General features: G+C 37.8%; 1 protein-coding gene across 4 annotated transcripts in view; it reads left to right on the top strand.

Moving 5' to 3' along the window:
• Positions 1–26,447, top strand: part of EPRS1 (glutamyl-prolyl-tRNA synthetase 1) — a 65,501-nt gene that overhangs the window by 21,357 nt on the left and 17,697 nt on the right. The window contains exons 7-24 of one of the 4 annotated variants that reach the window (XM_042474514.1): positions 1,147–1,273; positions 3,016–3,208; positions 3,997–4,168; positions 7,335–7,568; positions 8,639–8,723; positions 10,603–10,662; positions 10,960–10,980; positions 13,474–13,584; positions 14,777–14,913; positions 15,423–15,630; positions 16,109–16,221; positions 16,606–16,723; positions 18,904–19,287; positions 19,590–19,823; positions 20,523–20,768; positions 21,302–21,535; positions 24,457–24,722; positions 26,095–26,146. In XM_042474514.1, coding sequence (XP_042330448.1) covers positions 1,147–1,273; positions 3,016–3,208; positions 3,997–4,168; positions 7,335–7,568; positions 8,639–8,723; positions 10,603–10,662; positions 10,960–10,980; positions 13,474–13,584; positions 14,777–14,913; positions 15,423–15,630; positions 16,109–16,221; positions 16,606–16,723; positions 18,904–19,287; positions 19,590–19,823; positions 20,523–20,768; positions 21,302–21,535; positions 24,457–24,722; positions 26,095–26,146 — 2,995 coding nt within the window. The remainder of the gene's footprint in view (positions 1–1,146; positions 1,274–3,015; positions 3,209–3,996; positions 4,169–7,334; positions 7,569–8,638; positions 8,724–10,602; positions 10,663–10,959; positions 10,981–13,473; positions 13,585–14,776; positions 14,914–15,422; positions 15,631–16,108; positions 16,222–16,605; positions 16,724–18,903; positions 19,288–19,589; positions 19,824–20,522; positions 20,769–21,301; positions 21,536–24,456; positions 24,723–26,094; positions 26,147–26,447) is intronic. The other 3 variants (XM_042474524.1, XM_042474533.1, XM_042474541.1) reach the window with 3 other exon arrangements.

Below are 26,447 nucleotides of genomic sequence, written 5' to 3'. Positions count from 1 at the left end.
TCCCGAAAAATTCGTAACCCGGTCCTTTCGTATCCCGGGGTACCAGTGTACCTTCTCTTGCAGTTTCTGTAAAGAGTATAGATTTATATTTAAAAAGATCTTCAAAATTAAAAAACTGAGTGTTCTGTAAGACTGATGGGGAGGAATGCAATATTACTTTGTGAAAGGTTTGGTTGCTGTAGTTCTGGTTTATGTATTAATTTAATTAGAATATGTAAACATTTGGAGTACAGTCAGTCCTCGGTATCTGTGGACTTACCGTCCATGGATTCAAGCATCCATGGACAGCAAACCTGCATTGTCCCCAATGGTGGCGTGCGCACATGGCTACTCCACCATTAGGGATGCCCGTTGTCCCCAGTGGTGGTGCGTGCATACAGCCGCTCTGCCATTAAGTCCCATTGTCCTTCATGGTGACACAGCCATGTGCACGCACCACTATTGGGATAACAGAACTTGAGCATCTGCAGATTTTGATATCCACGGAGGGGTCCAGAATGAATTTCCTGTGGATACATTCCATTTGGGAAGGTTAGATTTAAGTGGTTCTGAATCCAAAGAACTGTGAGGGGAGCTGCTGTCAGCCCATCAAGGAGATTGGAACAGTGCTGGAACATAGTTAGCTTAAATGTGGAATTTTCCTCTTCCATCAGTCAAATAGTAGTGTGTTCCATGTGTGCTGGGGTACTGCTTGCATTATCAAAAACTGAATACTGAAACAAGAGACATTAGAATGTGTCCACTATTCTAGAATTTTATTAACATGCATTCATTTCAGGCAAGAGCATTTTTGAAATAAAAGTATTGCTGTTTTCATGGGGATGCTCTCACCATTTAACAGTCTTGTAAATTAGGAGAGCATTTGTCATGAAAGTGAAATAAAAATCACTGGTTTAGAAATTAAGGAAAGGCTATGTATAGGCAAAAAGCCGTTGGATTCCTTTTATATGAAGTTATAACTAATACCTAAAAACTTGCCAGTTTTGTTTTTCTGCTAACAAATAGCATGCACTAATTTTATGGTGACTTTTACAGCAGGGGGATGCTGATATATTGCCTCATTTTATTTTGTTTTCTTTTTTTGCTTTTGACTTACATTATTATTCTCCATATATCCAAAGCATAATGCTGTGTTTTTGTTTCTAGATACTTGCATATTGGTCATGCAAAAGCTGCTCTACTGAATCAGCACTACCAGGTCAACTTCAAGGGTAAACTGATAATGAGGTTTGATGATACAAATCCAGAAAAAGAAAAAGAAGATTTTGAAAAGGTATTATTATTGTTGTTGTTGATATACTTTATTTATATAGTGCTGTAGATTTGCACAGCACTGTACATACAAACAATAAGATAGATAAGAGTAAACCTGCCCATGGCGTACAATCTAAGAAGGTATCTGAAAACTTTTCACTTAAGATGTCATTGCAAAATCAAAATAAGCCAGATATCTTATTATAGCCCAATTGCTCAGTTTCTAAGAAGTTCTGCAAGGATAGGGCTGGGACTGCAGAAATATCTTTGCTGTTTAATATGAGGATTGTAATAACTTTGTACAATATTTGTACATTAATTTCTTGATAAAACAGTATGAAGAAAATATACTGTTTGTAAGTTACAGCAGAGCTATTGAAATAAATTTATAAACACTCCTAGCTCAAATTGCAATGCCTAAAAAACTAGCTTTCATAACAAAATAATAGTTTCTAAGTAGCTTCTAGCTCAATTTTCAAAGTGTTTGAAAGTTTGGCCCTTACATTCATAACTGAGTAAAGAAACAGGTTTTTTGTGGTATCATCTTGTACTACTACAGTAAGCTTTCAAAGTATCATAGAATCCTAGCGTTGGAAAAGACCACAAGGGCCATCCAGTCCCACCCCCTACCATGCAGGAACTCAGAATCCAAGCATCCCCAACAGATGGCCATCCAGCCTCTGCTTAAAGACCTCCACTGAATGGAGAAGATGGCGAAATGCTAACAGGAGACAGAGAAAAGGCAAAATTGCTCAACTTCTTTGCCTCTGTCTTCTCAGAAAAGGAAAAGGGTGCTCAGCCTGAGGGAAAAAAGGACACAGTAAATCCAGCACAGAATAAGTAAAGGGCAAGTGTAGGAATGCCTGGTTAATCTAAACGAGTTTAAGTCTCTGAGACCAGATGACCTACATCCAAGGATATTAAAGGAACTGGCAAATGTAATCTTAGAGCCATTGGCAATAATTTTTGAGAACTCCTGGAGAACAGTAGTCCTGGCAGACTGGAGGAGGGCAAACATTCTTCCCATCTTCAAAAAGGGAAAAAAAAGAGGATCTCAGCAATTATTGCCCAGTTAGTCTGACATCAATTCCAGGAAGGCTTCTAGAGTCTGCAGCCTCCCCTTTTAGCTCCAGATAAGGGCAATGTCAGCAGCATGCTGCAGCCCCAATCTTGCCTTTCCGCGGTGCCGGTGCTGCTGGTGCTGCAGCTTTTCGGCACTCTTTTGGTGCTGTATCATCATCTAGATGCAGTGCCAGAGGAGCGCTGTAACGTGTGCCATGTGGTGTGGTGTGTGGCGTCATGCCGGTCTGAGGGCGAAGTTGGGGCATGTGTCGTATGGACGCTAAGCCCTGACTCCGCCCCCCAGGCCGGCCTTAATGGCTGATCTGTACAGCCTCTTCTTGATTCTAAACTCAAAAGTTGCATTTCACAAAATGTATGGTCCTTCTTATTTACCAGTTGGGTTCCATTGTTTTCAAATAGCACAGTGAGATTTAGATTTCACATTCCATGAAATAGAACTTCAGAATTTCTTCCTCTCTTCTGTCAGATGAACTATATGTGAAAAGAAACCAAATAAATTTGATATAAATGAGAGCAAAGATTAACACGGTATGTTTATGACAGCACTGAAATATTAGTAAAATATTTCAATACTGAGGTGCATGGTTAGAATCCTAAATATACAATAGAATACACATGATAGTATTTGATACTGGTATAAATAAGTCTCATTGTTTAAAGGTTTTGTTTTTTTTGCAGGTTATCTTGGAAGATGTTGCAATGCTGCACATTAAGCCAGATCAATTTACTTACACATCTGATCATTTTGAAACAATAATGAAATATGCTGAGAAGCTCATTCAAGAAGGGAAGGCTTATGTAGATGACACACCAGCTGAACAAATGAAAATGGAGCGAGAGCAGAGAGTAGAGTCGAAACACAGAAATAACTGTAAGATGCTTTGACTAGTTTCCATTTCATTTTTCTTACTTAATGTTATTTCTCTGAAACTGATCTAATTAACTCTTCAGTGAGTTCGTAGAGCACATAGAAGCCTTCGGTCACTAAGAATGTGGCAAAGTGACATTATTAAGCCTTTGTGCTAAAACGGCTAAGTTTTCATCTTCTTGCAATAGCAAGTGGTGGAAGTTATTTCTTGAGAAAGTAGCCAGGAGTCCACTGCAAAGAATCCTAGGAATGTGTTTGAGAATGGCATATGTCTTGCTTGCCAGAGGTTCTAGGTTTTCTTCCTATAATTTATAATAGAAATGGATTTCAGTTTGTTGGGATCACTGTCTGTAACCCTAGCAAGACTGCAAGGCAAAATACATAGAAGTAATTAGGTGGAGCAGTGAGTTGATAAATATAAAACAGTTACATGCATTCGTACATGACACTGATAAAAAAGATCTTCAAAAGAACATGGAGAAAGTATTACATGGCATTTCTCAACCTTTCTTCTGACATTGCTGTTTTAAATCTGGCATTGACACTGCTTTCTTTTAATTTTTCCACATGCAGTGTTTATCCATGCCAGATATACTTGGCAAGGAACTGTAGGAGAAGGACATTGAAGCAACTAGTGAAATAAATGGCAAATCATTTCATTGGAACCATTGCCAAAGTAAACTCTAGAAATATTATTAGATGTAGATTTATTCTTATGTAGACTATACTTTCATTACATAGCACTGGCACTAAGTTGTTACAATGTGATTTGTACATTTGCCTTGTCATAGCTGTTGAAAAGAACCTGCAAATGTGGGAGGAAATGAAAAAGGGAACAGAATATGGGCAGACCTGCTGTCTACGAGCAAAAATCGACATGAATAGTAATAATGGATGTATGAGAGATCCAACTCTTTATCGTTGCAAAAACCAGCCACATCCACGTACTGGAGATAAGTACAAGTATGTGTTTATCAGTAACTTTATTTCTGATTTCTAAAGCCATTTTTTGTTTGTTCTTAAATGTGGGGATACAACCTACAGTTTTCTGAAAACATTCCCCTATTCTGCTACTTTCAAGCTCACCTTGAATCCCCAGTTTGGGAGAATGGCAGGATATAAATCCCTTAAATGAATAAAAAATAAGTTTGTATTCTTTACAGCTTTTGAATTGCCTCAAAATATATATCTGCAGATTATACATGTTACTAAGTATGATAGGGTACCCATAGAAACCATGATTCACTAACTGCCAGTACAGGCCGGCAAAAAGAGCCGGCTTCCCATCGGCTTGGGGGCATGGCATACGCATGGTCATGCCCCCAAGCCTCTGGGAACATGCCATGAAACTGCCCCAAGCAGCAACAGCATTTCGGCAGCGCAGCATTTAGACACCACACACTGCCAAAACACAGAAAAACTGTTGCAGCAGTCGCAAAGGCATCTTTTTCCTGGAGCAAAAAGAAGTGGCTGGATTGGGGCCTCAGCATGCGGGTGCCATGGCCCCGATCCAGCAGTCAAAGGGGCAGCCAGAAGCCGCTCCCTCAGGGTGGTCTGTTTCACCCTTATGTTGGAGGGACTGTTCAGTTATTCTGTCTATAAAGGGATCAGTAGAAGGTCTGCTAATGGCTCCTGCACTTCGGTCCATTGGAATTGTAGGGTGAGGAGTGACTGAGCTACCTGGGTTGTTCACTTCACAGGCAATTGGGCACACTGGAAAAATATTTGTGTCTACTTTCTTCAATTTTCTCTTTCATTCAATACATAGATTACTGAATTTTCTTTCCTGCCTCATCTTCTCTCCTGTTTTTGTGTTGATGTCCAATGACAGGCACTGATCATGCGGCTTTTTATCCAAAATTCATTGAAAGAATTCTGAATCATGGCTGTTGAGCCAATATGAGTCTAACTAATAATAAATTGCTATAGTTTGCTGGTTTAAAGCACCAGTTTTCCTTTGCACTGTGTGATAAATTTAAATAAGAGCCATCAAACTCATGGCTTTTATATTCGTCCCTTTTTAGAAGCATATCAAAGGAAAAGACTGTGTTGTTTAACAAATTGGATCCATTAGTATTTTCTAATTTCTTTTGTCTGATAAAATTGAAAGAGCTTATTTTAAAATATTTTACAGCAGCTTTCTGTTTTTTTCAGTGCAGCTCCATTAAAATGAAAATAGTGCAGAACTAGACATTGCAAAATGGTTTCCCTTCCCATGTTTCCATCATGATGCTAATATGGAGAATTAGCTAATAGAGAAGCTACTTAGTCTTTCCTTGCTCCAGCAATTTTCTTTTGGAATCACTTTGTCCACAGCAGTTTTATTCCACTTGCTCCCTTGAGAATGCAAGTATGTGAATGCAGAGCTTGCAGGGGGTGGGAAATGGGAGATATTATGTATTAATACCCGTACTACTTCCAACATTGGTTCCATGCATTTGCCAATACACCTGCTTCTGAAAACAATCATCCTGTAATATTTAATAGTTATAGCTGGACTGAATCCTCTACTGTGAAAGAGCAGAGCTAAAAAGAGAATCCCTTCTGCTTTTGCTTTCTTTCCTTTCTGTAATAGCAGTTGCTGAAATTAACTAATTCCCCTGATGACATAACAGAATTAAATCCTTAACATTTCAGTGAGGTGACATAGGGGTGAAATAGATGGGCAAAATAAAATGGCTTCTAACCACTATGAAGGCTGGGCATTTATATGATGTGCACCTTGGAAGTGGGTGGAAACTGAAATGAAGCTGTGTTCTGGGGCTAAAAAACTGGAACAAAAAGAAGCCAGTATATTCCAGCTTAGTGGGGGAAATGTGCATCTTTGCTGCTGCATATAAACAGCTTGTTGCTAGTGCAGGGCAGCTGCAAAGCAAAAAAATGAAAGTCCTGTAACTCCAGTGAATGCAATTACACAGTACACAAACCAGACAGTGTGTGGGGTGAAGGTGGCATGTATGGTGGGCCCCTCCATTATAGTGCTTTGCCAGTATATCACTCGCACACCGATGCACCGATGTCCTGTATGGGCAGAGCATTTCACATGGGACTGTGTGTCCAATCAAAGGGATGGCATACAATAGAATGGCATCTGGTCAGGACATGGGAGATAATTGGAGGTTGCAGGCAGTGTGCTTGTGCAACAATGGGCAGGTGACAAAAAAATTACCCAACTGTGCAGCTTGGGGGCAGACTGTGCAGACAGCGAGATTAAGCAACTTTTTTCTGCCTATCTGTTCCGGCCCATAGTGACCATGCATACAGTGTAGGCTTTCTAAATACATTATAATAGAACTGGACAGACTTCATCTTTGCAAAAGCTGTTTTGTTTTTACTAGAATACTGAAATTCAACAACCAGAACAAAAGTCAAACTTACCGCGCTGAACCTAGGAATTTCTTTTTAGTAATAGAAATTAATGGGTCTTGCAAACAGGGCTGGGGGAGTAGTGGTGATTTTGGGGTTACTCCTTGTCCTATTCTGGAGTAAGATATTTTTTCTTAATGTTACTCCTGTAAAAACCTCTTATTCCTTTACTCCTTACTCATTCTCCCCAGCAATAGGACAAAGCTCCAGTTGCTTTTGCAAAGCTGGTGTGCATGTGTGCGTGTGTGTCTTTGCCTCCCAGTCCCTTTCCCAGTGCAATATAATAAATTGTTTTTTGGTGTTAGCATGTACAATATAAGAGCAGGAATAAGGAATAACAAATATATTTTGTTACTCCTTATTCCTACTCCTGTAAAAACCTCTTACTCCTTTACTCTTTACTCTTACTCCTATTCCACAGCCCTGCTTGCAAGTCTTTCCTTGTATAATTTGAGGATGTTATTTTGTTGCTGCTAATGTTAAATCATTGTAAATCAGAAAACTGTACCACTCTACTGTAAACACAAAGAGGTCTTCTAGTAATTACAAATTTATTATCTCCCCCATCCCTGTATACTGTTTGCACTTAGTTTGAAGATAGTGGAATTCTCTTCTTCGGCTTCTTCTTTTGTTATTTTGTATGTTGCAGCTGAATCTTATTGTTACTTAAGATATTGCTGATTACATTTATTAATTATATATTCAGTAGTCAATATTTGCTAAGTATACATGAAGACAAATGACATTTTTGCTTATATTTCAGTATCTACCCCACATATGATTTTGCCTGCCCCATAGTTGACAGTATTGAAGGTGTCACTCACGCATTAAGAACAACAGAATACCATGACAGAGATGAGCAGTTCTACTGGATCATTGAAGCTTTGGGGATAAGGAAACCATATATTTGGGAATACAGCCGTTTAAATCTCAACAACACTGTACTGTCTAAGAGAAAGCTCACCTGGTTTGTAAATGAAGGGCTGGTGGATGGCTGGTAAGTTGAGGCATTTTTTACTTTTGGAATAACTATCCAGGTCAGATGTTGTTGGATGGCAGAATTCCACTAGTCCTTAGAGTTCGGCACATTGGCTAAGACAAGTGAGAGTTTTGAGTTAAAAAACATCTCCTTTTCCAGCCCTGATTTTTTTAACTGTTTACATACAAAAGATTATCCGCACAGTTTGTTTTGCTATATAATTACTGCATAAATAGCTTCAATAGTCATTTTTATTAAATGTTTCATATGCTAAAAATATATGCAGAATTACATGAATATTTAGAAACAAAGAGGAAGTCTACCAAAGAACTTAAAAGTACTGTGCCTATGTTTTTATATTTATTTTGTCACCATAGTTTCCTTGTCTTTGTTTTAGGTTATATATCCAAGGAGAATCTATGTGCTTTTGCAACAGGGTATTTTTGCAGCCACACTCACTGCTGGTCCTGGCTCTGCCCAGCTGCACCTGGCAGTACCTGGAGGGTTCTCTAGCCACCAGTGTAGTCCTCTACCTGAAAAAAACATGTCTGACTCTGCAGTATTGGAGTAAGCAGTGTTGCTAGGCTAAATTTGAACATGAAATTTCCATGAGAAAACTCCTCCCATTGTTCAGGAATTATTTTTAATTTAAACATAGTAAGGTTGAGAAATAAAATTCTTTTTTCCTTGTCATCCACAGTATTATTTATATAATATTAACATGTGGGCACATTGGATTTTCCTTCACATTGTGTGCATACCCAGAAAAACAGTTAGCAGGATACTTGTGTAACTGTCTATTCTTTGCTATCATTTCCCAATAAACAACTGTTGATTTGAGTCTGCCAAAATCATCCTGTTTTTTATACCACCATGTTCTCCCTGGAAAAAATAAATAATTAAATAGATTTTAGAAATTAAAGTTAAATGCACAACATCTGCAGGATAAAATGACAATGTATACATGTTGGAAGTCTGACATAAAAATAGAAATGTGTTATCTCTGTTTTCTGTATTTATGTAACAAAATATTCTTGAAACTGGCTTGATTCTGCATTGTTAAATTAAGTGTATTTCCTTTTCTTTAGGGATGACCCAAGATTTCCAACAGTTCGTGGTGTCTTGAGAAGAGGCATGACAGTGGAAGGACTGAAACAGTTTATTGCAGCACAGGTGGGTGTGTATTTCCTTTAGTCATCTCTGAAGTGTCTTTGAAGTTGCAGTCATCTTATAAATCAGGTTGGATATTGTTGGAGAGTAGCTCCCTGTTGCCCTAACCAGCATAGCCAGTGATGGGGAATGTTGGGAATTGAAATCCAACAATATCCAGTAGACTGCATGATTCACACCTCTGTTATAGAAAGGACTTCCTTGCAACATGATCTGATGAGTTTTCAAGATCTGTCCTTGATCCTTCTGATGCCTAATTATCTATAAGAGGAATGTGAAGTATTTCCTGTCTTTAATGTCCTCATGTCTGTCAAAGGAACATGTAGAATGTAATGGATCCACTCATCCCTCTTGTTTGGAAGAGCTTCATCTGTCCTCCACCACCCTGGGGCACTGTGTTCAGATCTATAACAGTAGTGGAGCTTTCCACTGCTAAAGTGAGGGTGCCACCCTCTCCACAGGTTCATATGCCTTTTTACAGATCAGGAAAACTCCTATATCCCCAGGATGCTTAGAATTATTTTCTTAGGTCCATTCTTGTGGAATTATTTAACAGTAATTTAAAAAACTTAATACAATTTATTTATAAAAATTGTTGGAAGGCGCTGAATTTATGGAGCAGTGCAGGGTCTTAAATACAAAAATAATGTATTAGCTGATGAATACACAGTCATTAATTCAGATACTGCCGGCTTAGATATTCTTGAAGACTCCTATACAATGCAGCTGAAATGGAGTAATTATTAGTGAGGTTTCCCCTTCATTTATTTATTTTATTCATTTATATCTCATGTTTTCCTCATAATGATGACCCAAAGAAATCTGCAGCAATTAAAACAAGTACTTTACAAATCTGAAGATAAAAATATACAGGAACAGTTAAAATGTAATTAAATTATACAAATGAAAAGGCAAGGATAAAAACAATAGAAGAGCATATTATTAAAAGCCTTTGCTGTCAGTTTTTAGAAGCCAGTCAAATTAAAAAAAAATTATCTCTTCTGTACCTTATGATAGGTTTTTGTATTGTTTTGATTCATGTATTTTCTGGTTTTCTTCATAGATAATTAAAATTAAAGTTTTGCTTAGATAATTCAAAATTTTAAAAATGGAAACTTCTAATTATATATTCTGCAACAAAAGATTTTTAAAAATGCTGCAGGGAGGGCAAAACCTGCATACTACCTTGCACCTGCCTCCTTTACAAGAACCTGTGGAATATGTCATGGGTTTCTGTGCCAGACTTAGCATCAGCACCTGGTGTCCTCAAGCAGTTTCCAGGGTTTCAGCACCCACGTAAGGCCCATTTGGTCCCCCTAAAAAGCATGGCTGGATCCGCCAGTCATCCATCATTTAAGATTTTACTTCTTAGCCTTGTGGGACATTTAAAATGTTGACTAGAAGTTACTGATATAGAAGGGGAATTTCTGCAGCATACAGTTGTGCCTCCATATCCACATAATCTGCATCCATAGGTTTGACCATCCATAGCTTGATTTAAAAAAAAAATCCAAAAAGTATACCTTGATTTTGCCATTGTATATAAGGGATACCATTTTACAACGCCACTGTAAATATTGGGACTTGAACATCCATGGATTTTGGTATCCATGGGAGGTCCTGGAACCAAACCCCAGCAGATACTAAGGATCTACTATATTAGCCTTCTGCTCGTATTTGCCAAGCCATTTAGTTCATTATTCCCATCTTCTCATGTGCAGGGTGAGCTATAGTTCTTGTATTTGGCTTAAAACCTAAAGTAGTTGTAATTTTATGCTTTATTTCATAAAATGGTCACAAAATGTATGCTAAATTGTTACTGAGTGTATGCAATGCTGCACTGAATATCAATATTCAAGATTTAATGCCCTTTTTTTTACAGGGTTCCTCTCGATCAGTTGTAAACATGGAATGGGACAAGATTTGGTCATTTAACAAAAAGGTACATATCCCTCCATTTTGATCTGGTAACATTTCTGATTGACAGCTGTTCTCTTCTGCTGTTAGTGAGTCCTGCATTCTTTGGAATGCTCTTCAGAGATTAATGAATGTCGTATGTTGCATCATGTGGCTCATTTTCAGGAAAATGGAATGTTGCTAGCAAGGTCTAACACTAATCTTAGTTATTTTTGCCAAACTGATACTGAAATGTTGTTCTTAGATTGTATGAAAAGTAATGGTATTCTGCTGATATAAACACTGATGTGAAAACTCTGCATTTCATTTTTCTGCTTTCAAGCTGCGAGCTATCTGTAAGAAGGTATTACTTAATGCTTTTTCTGCCTTAGCATATAGCTTACAGTATTGTAAGCATATATAACATAAGCCATCACTGTGCAGCTTTTCATAACAAAACCATGTTTGCTTATATAACAAGAGCTTGTATATATCCATTTTAACATGCATTATTCCTATTCCGAGTAGAAAAATAATAATCTTGAGTTGGAGAATAAAGCATCATTCCAAGTTATGATGCTAGTCATTCTGCTTTTCTGCAGTCTCCTGAAGACTTTAACTTTTTCTCCCTAAGGCAATCACTACATTGATCTTCTGGTGTTTCTCATTTGAGGGCCAGATAAGGAATACTGCATCTTGACATGGTTAATTGCTTTTTGGCAGGAGATGCTTGGATACTATAATAAGGCGAACTGTTAGTGTCTGTCTGCACAACTCTGGCTGTTCCTATTCTTTTAACTTGTGCCTGGATTTTTGTTTGTCTATAAAGAAGATTTCCCCAGATTTAAGTGTTTGCTTGCCTGGCATGTGTCTTGTATTCTCCTATAGCATTTTTTTTATTCTCTTCATTTATATGAGGGATTATCAATTGGTTCTTTCTGTTGCTGCATAGACTTACCTTTTTTGTGTGTAACAAATTTATAGAACAGCACAGCCTTCCCTTTGCCCTGTTGGACTGCTCATTTATGGGCACTGTATATTGCATTCTCATTGGTGCAAGACTGAAGGTGAAAGTGTTGAATTGCTTTGCAGGGCCACTATTAGCCATTGCACTAGCAGAATGAGTGCAGCCCTAGCAAAAAATTAAATGCAGGTAGTAGCACCCAATGCACCTTTATTCATCAGTGAAAAAAACTGCTAGTCAACTATGGACCAAGTAAGGATTTGTTTTCTTCTAGATACTAAGATAAAGAACTCATTTGTACTTCTGCACATGTACTAAAAATGGTAACATATGAATTTCTGTTACATAGATCTCATTCAGGACTAGATTATTGGATTCAGATTCTGTCAGTAGTGCATACATTGGTGTGTCAGTGGTTTTCTCATATTTTCAGTGTGTAGGCAGAGCCACAATTGATAGTTATCTCAAGCATGTCCCAAAAGTTAATATCCATATGATTGTGAGTACTCCTGCTTTTTTTTTATAAAAGTAAATTCAAGCATATGACATATTTTAGTGGGTTTCCCCTCATTGGTGTTCAGCTATTTTACTCTTACAGTAGAAAGCTGGAAGGCAGAGTGGAGGATATCGATTTCAGAATAGCTGTTTTCATACATACTTTACAAAGACACCAACTTCTATTAATCCTCATATTTCCATAGCAGCTATGCTAGTATTGTGTGTATGTGTGTATAAATTCCAACCCCCCCCCCCCCCACCTTTAGATCTCCATTCTTAAAATTCTGTACTAGACCAAATAGTGTGAGGTAGCAAGAAAAATATAAACAAATAACCTGTAAAGTGATGTAAAATGTAGTAAAAAATAGTTGCAAACTTTGCTTGAAGATACTGTACTGTACTTGAATATTGATTAGGGTACAAACCTAATTTGGTAGGGATGTAAAAGAGGAGAGACTATTCTTGGGTTTGGTACTATGATGTTGCCTTATTATAGTGATCTAATGCTGTTGCGTTTCAGTAAGTACACTAGAAATCAGAATACATTCACAAAATGTATGGACTTAATAAGAGTTCATGGATCAAAGGTGAAGTGATTTTGGAACTCTCCCCATGTTTAAAATAGAGGCTGCATTACAGTGTGACATTTGGCACTTAAAAGATCACATTGAAATATATTGCTTAGTTGCATATATAGCAGTATTCTTCAGAGTTGGTTTGCTGAATTTGCATTGACACTAATGAAATATTTACATGTGCCTTTCCTTTTTATTTCAAAATGTGATCCCTTTATTGCCAAAAGAGGCTTGGATAGATAGATTTTTGTAGCATGTAGATTTAGCATAATTACACCATTTACTGAAGTTCTGCATGCACCTAGCTGGAAGTACATTCCTAGAAATGGAATAGGGTCTATTTCTGAATAGATATTTACTTAAAGTGGAATTTAAGTGTAGTTCCCCACACATGCATATATAGGTACACTTGCAATTACCTGCTCAGAGCTGCGATCGGAAATGTCACATTTACTGTGCTCATGAATTTTTATATTGATTTTCAATTTTAGATTATTCTTAAGGTGGATATACAAGTGTTGAAATGTCTTCCTTTTTGAAAGTTCAGCAATGGTGTGTTTCTCTTTTTAAAATAAGGTATTTTTTGTGAATTTTCAGGGGAATTGGATAAGTCTTGCTGATGAGAGTTTATATGTTTTGCTGTTATAATTTATATCCAAGCAAAATTTCCAATGGAAATCAAACATGCAGTAACACAAAGAATACCAGTTAATATTCCTAAATGACATACATACACTATTAAGTTCGCATAACTCCTGGTTTCGCCTGTGCAAGGGTACTGAGTAATTGTTATTTTCTTTTATTCTTCTGTGGTGTATAGGTTATCGATCCTGTGGCAGCTCGATTTACTGCTTTGCTCAAGAATGAAGTAGTTGTAGTGAACATTCCTGGTGCTCAAGAAGAAGTGAAAGAAGTGGCCAAACATCCAAAGGTTTGCTAGTTAGTTATTGAAGAAATATTGTAATGCACAGTGTTAAAACTGAGAGCTTTATACAAGTTTGATTTTCCAAGTGTGAAAAAAACTATTACAGATTCCCTAGATAAAATGGAAGAGGAGGAATGAAAGAATCTTATTGCACCTTTGAGATTAACTGGTTTATGTCTGCAGGAGCTTTCAAAGGTGCTGTTGAGTCCCTCCATTCCCCCACTTTCCATTCTTTTGATGAAACAAACTAACATAGCTATCTCTTTGAAGGTTCCCAAAATGTAACCCATAAATAGTAAAGTGTATAGTAACTCATCAGAAGTTAAAAGCATGGCAGAGCTAATGAAAGAGTAGCTGACATAATGTGCGTTCTAGATTTCTGAGGGTTGTGCAAAGAGATGTGAAAGAAAGAGTTCTTAATTTCAGTGCTGTGGTGGTGCCCTGTTATGCTGATTCTTTTAAAGGGGAGCTTAAGAGAGAAAAAGTCCATTTAAAATAGGACTGTATCTCATCCCTATTACCAAGATATGATTATACTGAATAATATATTTGTTGACATTTAGGGCGGTAGTGGTAGTTATGGGCCTTTCTAGAATTTGTTCAAGATTCTTTGGTGCCTAAGGCAATCATTTCCCCTCACACTCAACAGAATGCTCTCTGGCTGTATGCAGTACAGAGGAGCAAACAGAGTGGTGGAAATAACATCAGGCCTCTACTCCAGCAGGGAGGTTAATCCCTGTGCCCCCCAGTCACACCTAAAGCCACTGCTTTTTCTAATTGCCCTTTGTGTAGAAATCCATGGGAGAGAGAGAAAGGTAAAGGTAACACAAATCCTCATTTTGGCTAAGCTGTTTCTTTTTTTAACGTGTATGGTATGGTTTGCCTGGAGTAAAGTGAAACATGTTTAGCTACATTGTTGCATTTTTCAAGTTATAGATTTTTTGCTGTAGGGTATTTGAAATATGTATGGATTTCATTGTGAATTACCATTTTTTGCCACACAAGAGAATCAGCAGTATGTCTGTAAAGGTGACATACAGTATACTTCAGGAGAAATTTATTTGTAAAATTGTCAGACATCCCTACTACATGCAACCTCATGATCGTAGAACACATTATTCTGTTGTAATCTGTATAAAGCAAACACTTAGCCATGCAGTTGGATCAGCTCTTTGTCCTTTACATTGTTAACTTACAGAATGCTGAAGTTGGCTTGAAGCCTGTGTGGTATAGTTCCAAAGTGTTGATTGAAGGAGCAGATGCAGAGACCCTAACAGAAGGAGAGATGGTTACATTTATTAACTGGGGCAACATTATCATCACCAAAATACACAAGTGAGTTGCTGCAGCTTGAAACAAACTGGTTTGTTAGATATATCCTTTTGATGTCAGAATTATGCCTGAAATACAGAAGAAAAGTATGAAATGGGTTGAATCATAACCACTGCAAGCATAGTCTTCCTTTCACCACTTGGAGTTTCTTGCTGTTGAAATGAAATTGATGTTTGATAACAGCATTTAATGTAGTTCCACACCTGAAAGTTGGTGTATAAGCAGAAATGGCTGGGGAGAAGACTTTGCTGGAGTCATATTATAATTTGCTTACACCTGGATCCTTTTATATCCAACAAAAGGATTGGCTGTTAAATACAAGTTAAACTATCTGTCAAAGTCACCTCCTTTGTACCATTTCAGTCTTTACTTTGTATATGCAAAAGAGTATGTCCTACAGATTTTCAAACTGACAAGGGTTGGGGGTTCAATGAGTCCCTATTATTGGGAGAAAGGTGGGATAATAATAACAACAACACATATAATTGTAATATCTGTTCTCTTCTGTGTAGGAACTCCACTGGCAAAATCACATCCATTGATGCTAAGCTAAATTTGGAGAATAAGGACTACAAAAAAACAGCTAAAATAACATGGTTAGCAGAAACACCTTGTGCTCCTCTCATCCCAGCTGTCTGTGTCAACTATGAACACTTGATCACCAAACCTGTCCTAGGCAAGGAGGAAGATTTCAAGCAGTATGTCAACAGAAATAGCAAGGTACCTTGCAAGAAGTATGATGTAAAAAAGAGAGACAGAGTTTGAGGATGTGTAAAAGATTTTATTTCTCAAAATAGCCCTTAATAAAAATATTACATTTTGATCCCACCCATACCCCAAGGAGCAGTAGGTCATAGTCATTATTCCTGCTCCCTTCCCCGCATACCTTTTGCCTCACAGGAACTCTGTGAAGGAGCTTGGACTTGGAAATAGTGAGGGTCCCTTAAGCTAACCAGTAAGCATTATGTCTGTGTAGAGATTTGAACTCCTCTCCTTGATCAAAGTCCAGTATTCTATTCCACAGTATGGTGCTTTCCAGGTATTTTGGACTAAAATTCCCATCCTCCCTATCCATGCTGGTTGGAGTAGACTGGAGTTGTAATCCAAAACAACTGGAGGACAGCATGGTGGGCAAGGCTGCTCTAGTCACTCTGTCGTACAGGGTGAACACCTGCTCTTCACTTTTAATTGTTTACAGCAAGAAGAACTCATGTTTGGTGATCCTTGCCTTAAAGATTTGAAAAAAGGAGACATCATACAGCTTCAGAGAAGAGGTTTTTACATATGTGATCAGCCATATGAGCCTGTTAGGTGAGTTGCTGCTAGTTCATTTCCTGGCTTTATCAATCTGAGATGCTCAGTAATAGATGTGGAAAATCTTGGTGTAGCTTTACCGTTTTATACCATTTGGTTTCTGAAGCAAAATTAATCTATGCCACATGCATGCACAGCCACTGAATAATAAGAAGTGTGGAGATAGATCTGCGGGCAGTCAAATCTGCAGATTGCCAGCCCACACACTGCTAAGGAGGGTCAACTAAAATAACGATGGGATCTGATTATACATCCTCTTAATGGGAAATTAAGCATTTTTAAAAAATACAATGCTTAAATTGTGCAGGTGCTCCTATGATGTATCATTCCAGTCAACCAGATATAATCATAAAGAAAATTAATTTATGTCTTTGTTTTTAGTCCGTACAGTTGTAAAGAAGCCCCATGTGTATTAATTTATATTCCTGATGGTCATACAAAAGAAATGCCAACTTCGGGTTCTAAGGAGAAGACCAAAGCAGAAACAGCAAAGAAGGAGGTGGGAAGACCCAGTTTATATGGATTAAACATAAAATAGGATACTCTCTAGTGCTCGGTATTAATATTGCTTAGGAAAATGCACTGAAACTGTCTAAATGAATTTCATGAGAGACATTTGCAAAGTTCTACATTAGGGGTATGTGAAATGCAATGCAAAGGTATAGCATAGGCAATGGCCTGCTTGGCAGCAGTAGATAAGATATCAGATATTATGATTAAGGTTGATCACAAGCAAAATATAAATCAGCAATGCAGTGGCATCACTTGGGTTGGCATCAACCAGTGTGGTAACTCATGGTGTCGCCCCCTCCATTGACCTCCTCCCATACCACATACAGAATCCTTAGTAATGTTTGTGGAACTAATGCTACGTATAAGTCATAACTCCCATATATTACTGAACATGATGATAATAGTTGTGACATAAACAACTAGCTAAATTAAAATTCTCCCTTTAAATTACAATATAATATACACAGCCTAAATATCTTTACGTGTACAGTACACAGTTTCATGTGGTTAAAGTGTAAGATATCTTGTTTTTTAATTTTTTAAAAAATTATTTAAACAATCTCTTCACTGTTATAAAGGGACCCAGGCGAATCCCACAGCCTGTTTCTACCATAAATCAGATGTTTTGGAAGCACTGGTGTCACCTCTCCTTAGGGTTTCTCCTAGTGTGGCCCTCACCCCCAATTGATGCTCCTGCAGCAATGTGACATCACTATTTAAAAAAAGTCTGATGCATTTTAGACTGCCTTAATAGAATCATATATTCAGTGTGACAAGAAGCAGTTAGTTTCCATTAGTTTTATACTAGTATGACCTCACCAAGAATATTATACCCTTTTCTGGCTATTACACTTTTATGAATTTGGGATGTGTTTGAAGGAAGGGACTACAAAGCTTGTCAGAGGTATAGAAAATAAATGCTGGAGAATTTTTTTTCTAACAGAAATGGGTATACAGTCATCCCTCCATATTTGCGGTTTTGATATTTGCGGATTAGATTATTCACAGATTTCATTAATATGTTCTCTCTAGTACTGTCTAGGTCCTCCAGTGCAACTCTGTGGTCAACTTTAACTAAAAGTTGCACTGAAAGACCATTTGTAGCTACTCCAGTGCCATTCTGTGGTCAGTGTATGTTGGACATTGACCACAGAGTTGCACTGGAGGACCTAGAGATTCCTAGAGAGGTGTCCTCTCAGGTAAAAACAGTGTTTTTGTTATTTGCGGTTTTTCCATATTCACGGGGGTCTTGTTCCCCTAACCCTAGCAAATATGGAGGGACAACTGTATTTAGTCTGAAGACTGAGGAGAAACAGAAGCAGTCTTCATTTCTGTGGGAGAATATGTAGCAGAAGAAAGACTTTTTCTTTGCTATCTCAAAGAGCTGATCTAGTTCTGGTGAGTTTATGCAGAAAAGATTTTGTTTGAACATTAGGCAAAACTTCTTCATGGCAAAAGTGGATGTATGTGGAAATTACCAGAGTTGGAGGGCAGGGAATTCTTGGGTTGGCAGATGGAGAGTTTTCAAATGAGGATGTGTCTCCATCTACTGAAAATGTTTTAGTTTTGTCCCCACCCCCACCCTCCATCAAGCATGAATTTAGACTACATAGCCTACAACAACTCTCCAGTTTAATGATTTTGTAATTCTATACTCTGAATACTTTTTAGACCTTAAATAAATTATTGGGATCCTTTGCAGCCTCCACCACATTAAGGCCTGTATTGTTTATGTAAATTTTTCAAGATTTCTTTGAAAAAATGAAATAACCTATTTTCTTAAAAGTTAGTTTCTATAGAAGTATGCCATATTTTGAATAGTACAAAGCTAGAAATCAAAATAGTCAAACTTGTCTGTCAAGCAAAGCAGAAATATGTAAAAGTAATGTGTAATTATTTTACTCCTTTGACAAAATATTTTTATGGTATTATTTTTCCAGGTGGTTTTGTGCATAGAAATGAGACGTTTGTAGTCACCCTGATTGTATGCAAGTGAATGTGACTTAAGAGTAAATAGATAGATAGACAGACAGACAGTACATAAATAAATAAGAGTACATATAACATAAGCTGCAGGCTGGCTTTTCTGTGCAACACATATTTTAACTTTCTGCTTTGGTTTACTAAGTGCATTATGAAAACATTGATTTTCTTTGTTTTTCAAAGGCTAGTATAGCACTGAAAGAACAGTCTGCTCCACTTGGGACTGATGCTTCTCACTCTGTAGCTCCTGCTTCAGTTCAGGACCATTTAGCTCTTTACAACAGAGTGTCTTCTCAAGGTGATGTAGTTCGTGGTCTAAAATCAAAGAAGGCACCCAAAGAAGACATTGATGCTGCTGTAAAACAACTCTTGGCCTTGAAAGCAGAATATAAGGAGAAGACTGGTCAAGACTACAAGCCTGGAACTCCTCCAGTTACTGCAGTGCAGATCCAGCCTTCCAAGTGTGAGACCACCACTGCCCACAGTGCAGATAGCAAAGTTCTTTACGATAATGTAGCTGAACAAGGGGAAGTAGTCCGAAAACTGAAAGCAGAAAAAGCACCGAAGGTTAGTATGAACAGAAAATAAAATTGAGCTAGCTTTAGAAATGCCCAAGCACCTACTGATCATTTCAACAAAGGATCTACCATCTAAGATGCCAAAAGTTCCCCAAACTGTCTTACCTTGTTTTACATTTTAATAGCTTGGTTCAGTGGAAATCAAATTATGCTTTCTAGTATATAAGGTGCAAATTCTTGTAAACTCTTCCCTTTCTACAGTTGAGCCATGCAAATGCTACTAGTTGCATCTCTTGTTCTACTCTAAGTTCTTTCTTTTCTCTCTTGCTCTTTTATCACTTCCTGTTACAGGATCAGACTGATGCTGCTGTGAAAATGCTTCTAGCTCTGAAAGCAGAATATAAGCAAAAAACAGGCCAGGAATACAAACCTGGCAATCCACCAAGGAGTTTGCTTCCTAGTTCATTTCCTTCTGCTTCTCCTCCTTCCATGTCCCACTGTCCAGTAGTCAGCCAAGCACTTTATTGTAAAGTAGCAGAACAAGGTGAATTGGTCCGTAGACTTAAGTCGGAGAAAACAGCAAAGGTATAATGGTCATGAAATTTTTTGAAAAGTCTGTGATTTTTTTTTAAAGATGCGGCAGTAGGCTATCAAAATAAAAGATAGCAAGTGCATCTTGCTTTATTTTTTAAAAGTCCTTTTACTTAGTAAAGTATTATATTTTGTTTCTCAGTGTTTTGTTTTATTGCATGCACAACAAATTTTTATTTTGTCCAAACATAGCAAAACCTGGATACCCCTGGTAATCACATAATTTTCTATTTAATCTGAGGTAACAGCAGTTGTGTCCGGTTATCTCTTTCATTGTGCCACATCGTCTTCAGTTTATGTTGATGTGTTGGGAAAATGATATGTGAAGCCCTCAAGTGAATAGGAGTTAATGCAAACATCCTGATGTGCTCAATGCTCCTTTAATTAAAGTTAATAAGACAGGATCCAAATAAGTAGTTTCCAAAACATAGCCTTTATCACTGCAAGTACTAATTTGACAAAATGAATGGATTAGAAAAAAAGATTTAAAAAACCCAGACATTAATTGTTCCTATTTGTCATTTCAACAATATGATGAAAATGAAGTATATCATACCACCTACATAGTGCCAGAGTCATTTGCCTGAATGGAAAGTCGCGTATGAGATTTCCCCCTCTGCTCTTAGATTAAGACTGTAGTTTTTACAACCATTCCCGTCTTACTGATACCTTTGCATTCTTTTCCTGCTTTAGGATCAAATAGATAATGCTGTGAAAGTGCTTCTTGCTCTAAAGGCAGAATATAAACAAAAAACAGGTCAAGATTATAAGCCTGGACATCCTCCTACAGCTCTTCCTCCCTCCTCTTCCTCATCTGCTTGTGCTTCTGATCCTGCTTCACTTTCCTGCAATGGCTCAATAGACAGAAGAGCTTTGTATGATAAAGTAGCTGAACAGGGGGAGGTGGTACGGAGGCTCAAAGCAGAAAAAATTTCCAAGGTAGAATAGTGATAAGTACATATGTCTGTGCATTAACAGTATTGATTTTAGCATAAGATTTTCTAGCTCCGTTTAGATAGATCAAGGATCCAGAAATTTAATAATCCTTTTTGCCAGTGATGGTGAACCTTTTAGAGACCGAGTGCACAAACTGCAACCCAAACCTCACTTATTTATAGCGAAGTGCTAACTCCCTCTGACTTTCCAGTAACAAACTCTGTGCTGGGGTGATGGCACACGTGCCAAAGGTTCGCCACCACAGCTTTATGCATCTAGAGCTAAGTGTATGTGAATTGAGGCCACCTTGAGTCATCTTGTGAGGACTTTTGCTTTAAAATGTGGCATATAAATTCATAAATAAATACATAAATATAAATCTAGAGTGGTGATAGCTAGAGAAATGAATCAAAATGGTTGCAGCATTACTGTTTACTGTTGTTTTATGTCTTAAGATATACAAGCAAGAAACGAAGTATGCATGTTTGGAATCACTGCATTTATTGCTTTTCCCTAACAGTTTCTTTATTCTATAGGATAAAGTGGATGAAGCTGTGAAACTCCTCCTTTCCCTGAAGGCTGAATATAAAGAAAAGACTGGTCAGGAATATAAACCAGGACAACCGCCATTACCTCAGGCACTTCCTTTAAACCATCCAACAAGCACAGCAACCAGTGGTCCTGATACAGCTGAAGCAAAAGCTCTCTTTAACAAGGTTGCTCTCCAAGGAGAGGAAGTCCGGAGACTAAAATCAGACAAGGCTGAAAAGGTAACAACAGTCATTATGAGCAGTCGAAGGCTTTCATGGCTGGCATCCATAGTTTTTTGTGGGTTTTTCGGGCTATGTGGCCATGTTATAGAAGAGTTTCTTCCTGATGTTTCACCAGCATCTGTGGCTGGCATCTTCAGAAGATGCCAGCCACAGATGCTGGCGAAACGTCAAGAAGAAACTCTTCTATAACATGGCCACATAGCCTGAAAAACCCACAAAATACAACAGTCATTATGTTTGAGTGGGTGCCTTCACATTTCTATTTTCAGTCATTTATGCTAAGATCCTGACCTCATTGCAATATGTTCATTGCTCAGTGTCATATAATCTGTAGCTCTGTAACTGGTGACATTGTAGTTGAATTTAGCAACATTTGGAGGCTACGCATACAGAACTCAGTAACTTAGTCCATATTATTTTACTATCCCAATGACACTGCCACATTTAAAAGCTTTTGTTAAAAAAAAACTTCAAAAAATGCCTACTCCTTTGGCAAAATAACATTAAATATACAAAATTGATTATGCTACATAGTATAATTTCCTTTTTTTTTTTTGGTTTGTAATTATTTGTCTAGGAAATGTACATGACAATTTCAAAAATATAAACAGAAAGGGCCCAAATTTATTACAAAGAGCTTGTACTCTAAATTTTGGTTGTGGTAGGGGAGGTACAGTATATGAAATTGCCCTGTCAGGCTATTAGTTGCTCTGTCCTGGGGCTGAGTGATGGCATGCTCAATCTGCTAGTGATAGCTTCTTCTTTTTATGCTAATTTTGAGATCTATCAGGTTTGCTCTTAGTTGCATTAAATACAGTCAATCTCCACATCCACAGGTTTTTTTATCCACAGAGTCAACCATCCACAGTTTGAAAATATTTTTTTTAATCTAAATTGCAAAAAGAAAATTTGATTTTACCATTTTATACAAGAGATACTATTTTATTTCTCCACCGTATTTAAGTGGACTTGAGCATACATGGATTTTGGTATCTACAGGAGATTCTGGAACCAAACCTCAGCAGATACTAAGGGCCTATTTCAGTTAGAAGAAAAGAACAGGGTCACTGAACATATAGAATCAGAGAGCTGGAAAAGACCACAACGCCCATCCAGGCCAAACCCCTTTCTTTCAGGAACACACAATCAAAGCACTTCTGACAGATAGCCATCCAGCCTCTATTTAAAAATTTCCCAAGAAGGAGACTCCACCACACTCTGAGGGAGCACATTCCACTCTTGAACAGCCCTTACTGTCAGGAAGTTCTTCCTAATGTTTAGATGAAATCTCTTTCCGTGTAGTTTGAATACTTTGTGTCCTAGTCTCTGGAGCAACAGAAAACATTCTTGCTCCTTCAGTATAACATCCTTTCAAATTTTTTGACATCATTCTCTTCTCCAGGGTAAACAAACCCAGCTCCCTAAACTGCTCCTCATGGGGCATGGTTTCCTGACCTTTTACTGTTTTCGCCACCTTCTCCTGGAGACATTCCAGTGTATCAATATACTTCTGACCAAAGCAGAATAGAGTGATAGTACTACGTCCCTTAATCTAGACACTATACTCTTATTGATGCAGCCTAGAATTGCATTGGCTTTTTGTAGCTGCCACATCACATTGTTGACTCATGTTCAGCTTGTCGTCTACTAAGATTATTAGATCCCATTCATACAAAAAGTTGTCAAACCAGATGTTACTCATGCTGTATTGGCACATTTCATTTTTTCTGCCTAAGTGCAGTACCTTACATTTCTCCCTGTTGGCCCAGCACTCTAATCTGTTCAGGTCATTTTTGAATTCTGAACCTTTCTTCTGATGTATTAGCTACTCCTTCTAATCGCTTAGCCCAAAAGATTGAGCTTGCAATCCTTTGATACACAAATCCATTCCTGGTTTTCCCCTCAAACATCAACATTCCATTAGCCATATCTAGGGAGAAACATGCCACCATTTTGTTATTGCTATTGTTTAAACACAGGCAGAACGAATCTTTTTCCCCATGCCCATCCACAGCCACCAGCACTCCAGTCACCCATAGATCAGTTTTCTAGCACTTTTATTCAGTTAAGCGCGTCACATGCAGCCCATTGGTTGCTTTCTCCCCACTCCTGGTTTAAAGGCTTTTCATACAGGATGAGTTTCCCTTATCCAGAATTCCGAAAACCGAAATACTCCAAAATTGTCCACATGGGTGGCTGAGATAGTCATACCTTTGCTTTCTGATGATTCAGTGTACATAAATTTTGTTTCACACACAAAATTATTAAAAATATTGTCTAAAATTACCTTCAGGCTATGTGTATAAGATATGTATGAAACATAAATAAATTGTGTGTTTAGGCTTCGGTCTCATCTTCAGGATATCTCATTATCTACGTACATGCAAATACAGATACGTATTCCAAAATCCAAAATTGAAAACATTTTTGGTCTCAATCATTTCGGATAAGGGAGACTCAGCTCAGAGTATTCTCTGAGTGGTTTAAAGTTACTGAATGGCGAACAAACAAGTGCTAGTTTTTTTTTTAAAAAAAGAATAAAAATGATAAAGATACTCCTGTGCTAGTCATGTGTTATGTGTTATGCTTAATTGTTACTTCCTGGATTTTGGCTAGAACAGGTTGTTGTTTCATCCAAAAGAGAAGACCATAGTTTAGACAAGCCATGTAAATGAGTATTGAAAACCAGCTTTCCAGTCATGGTTTGCTGTCTGAGATAGAATACCTAATGATAAAACCTAGGAAGTTACTAGCAACAGACCTTTAATTTACAAGGAATATTCCCTCTTCATCATGTATTCTGTGGTTTCTTCAGCAACTGTAGTTAATGTATCTTCATATTTAGTGTGGTTAATGTGTTGTTTTTGTTGTTTTTTACCCATTGTATCTGTCTGTCTGGAAATGGTGTCTTCTCCAAGGATAAAATTGATGCCGCAGTGCAAGAATTGCTGCAGTTGAAGGGGAAGTATAAATTGCTCACAGGCGTAGACTATAAGCCCATCTCTGCAACTGGTGCAGATGATAAAGACAAGAAGAGAAAAGAGAGAGATAACAAATCAGAAAAGCAAAGTAAGCAGCAGAAGCACAGTGAGGGACAAAAGAAGGAATCTCAGAAACAAGGGGACAATAGCAACCTGTCTTCAAATGGGCCAGGAGATGGTCAAGGACCTAAAAAACAAACCAGGTAAAAAGCATACTTTTCCGCCACTCCCTCTGAGTGCGTCTATACATATAGATCTGAGTCATATCATAAAGCATTCAGATTAATCTTCTGCTATGTGATGGGCAGATTCAAGTAAAAATATCTTTGTAGTACTATTATCTTTATACACAGTAGAATACTGGAAAATGCTTCTTGTCTTATAATTCCAAATGGTCTAAGAAGGCGTATTTGAAGGCCCAGTGGCTTCTACTTGGAAATATAAGGAAGATAACTAATCTGGTCCCAATAATTGTACTGATCTTTGAACTCATCCTTATTAGTGCCATGCTTAACATTAATTTAATACCAGCTGTTTGTGAGGCACTCTGTAAAATATAGATGACATAGACCTGATGCTGACCTTTTACAACAGAGATGGCGTGAGTGAGGGGATTGGCCCCCAAGAGCAAAGGAGCAACAGGATGGTCTAGCTACAGTAGTGTACTAAAAAGACACTTGTGGAGGAGAGGAAATAGAATGCACATATGAAAGAGATTCTATGAGGCCCAGCTTGGGCCAGCAATAGGAACATTTGAATTGCTGAGCAAACCAGAGCATTCAGTTATGAGAAGTACAGTAAGATCCATCCCAGTTCAAAGCCTGAGAGTCAGAATTTACCAGAATTTGCTGGCCTAGTGACTTCACTGATACATCTCTGCTCAGATGATGTTTAAGGGGATGAAGAAGAGAATCCTGAAGCAGGAGTTGTGGGTGCATTTATGGGCAGGAGAGAGGAGAGGCCCTTCACAGCCTGAGAAAGCTGTCTTCCATTCCACCCACATGGTCTTGAATGCAGTGCCTGGAATCAAAATAGCTCCCACTTGAAATCAGTAGAGATGTCCAGTGCCACGAAGTGTATTGATATTTGCATAACCATAGCAAGTCAAATACTTCTTCTTGTTGCATGCTGTCAAGTCTCTTTTTTTTGGTCTTATGGTGACCCTATGGCAAACCTGTCATGGAGTTTTCTTGGCAAAATTTATTCAGAGGGGGATTGCCCTTGTTGTCTTCTAAGCCTGAAGGAGTGTGAATTGTTTCAAGGTCACCCAGCGTGTTTCCATGGCCAAGTGGGGATGTGAACCTTGGTCTCAGTACCCAGTACAGTAGTGCAGTACTCAAAAGACTACACCATGCTTGCTCTTAATTTGAACACAACTATTATTTTATTTTCATATTATACAAATGGTGCATATTTAAATTTAGGTCTGGATAGTTTTGAAGGGAATGCATGTGATTTAATATTCTGAGTAAAAGATTTAAAAGCTAGTGGATTGTTGTTTTATTAATTCAGAAAGGGTAGTTACCTTTGGACTGAAAGTCGTCTCTCCCCCCCCCCCCCCTTCAAATGTTGCAGGTTGGGTCTTGAGGCCAAGAAAGAAGAAAACCTAGCTGAATGGTATTCTCAGGTAAGTGCATTTCAAATTTCATTTAGAATTTTTCTTCAAGCTGCTCATAAGAATTAATGGTTGTGAAATATTTTATGAATCACTTATCTTTTATCAAGAAATTAACTCAGGCTCTCAGTATGTTTATGAGTCTGTCAAATTATTGCCAAAAATAAGATTCAGATGCATAATTTGATTTCAGTATCTCAAAATAGTAATAGTAGAAAGCTGTACATTTCTGCAGGTTGTATTTCAATGTGAAGTAAGGGATATGAAGCCTGGTCAAAATCAAACCCCAACTTGAAAACAGCAACTTAAAATT

Source organism: Sceloporus undulatus, chromosome 1, assembly GCF_019175285.1.
Source record: "Sceloporus undulatus isolate JIND9_A2432 ecotype Alabama chromosome 1, SceUnd_v1.1, whole genome shotgun sequence".
Taxonomy (NCBI): Eukaryota; Metazoa; Chordata; class Lepidosauria; order Squamata; family Phrynosomatidae; genus Sceloporus; species Sceloporus undulatus.
The sequence above is the reverse complement of the archived record's forward strand: the minus strand, read 5'-3'. Positions and strand labels throughout refer to the sequence as shown.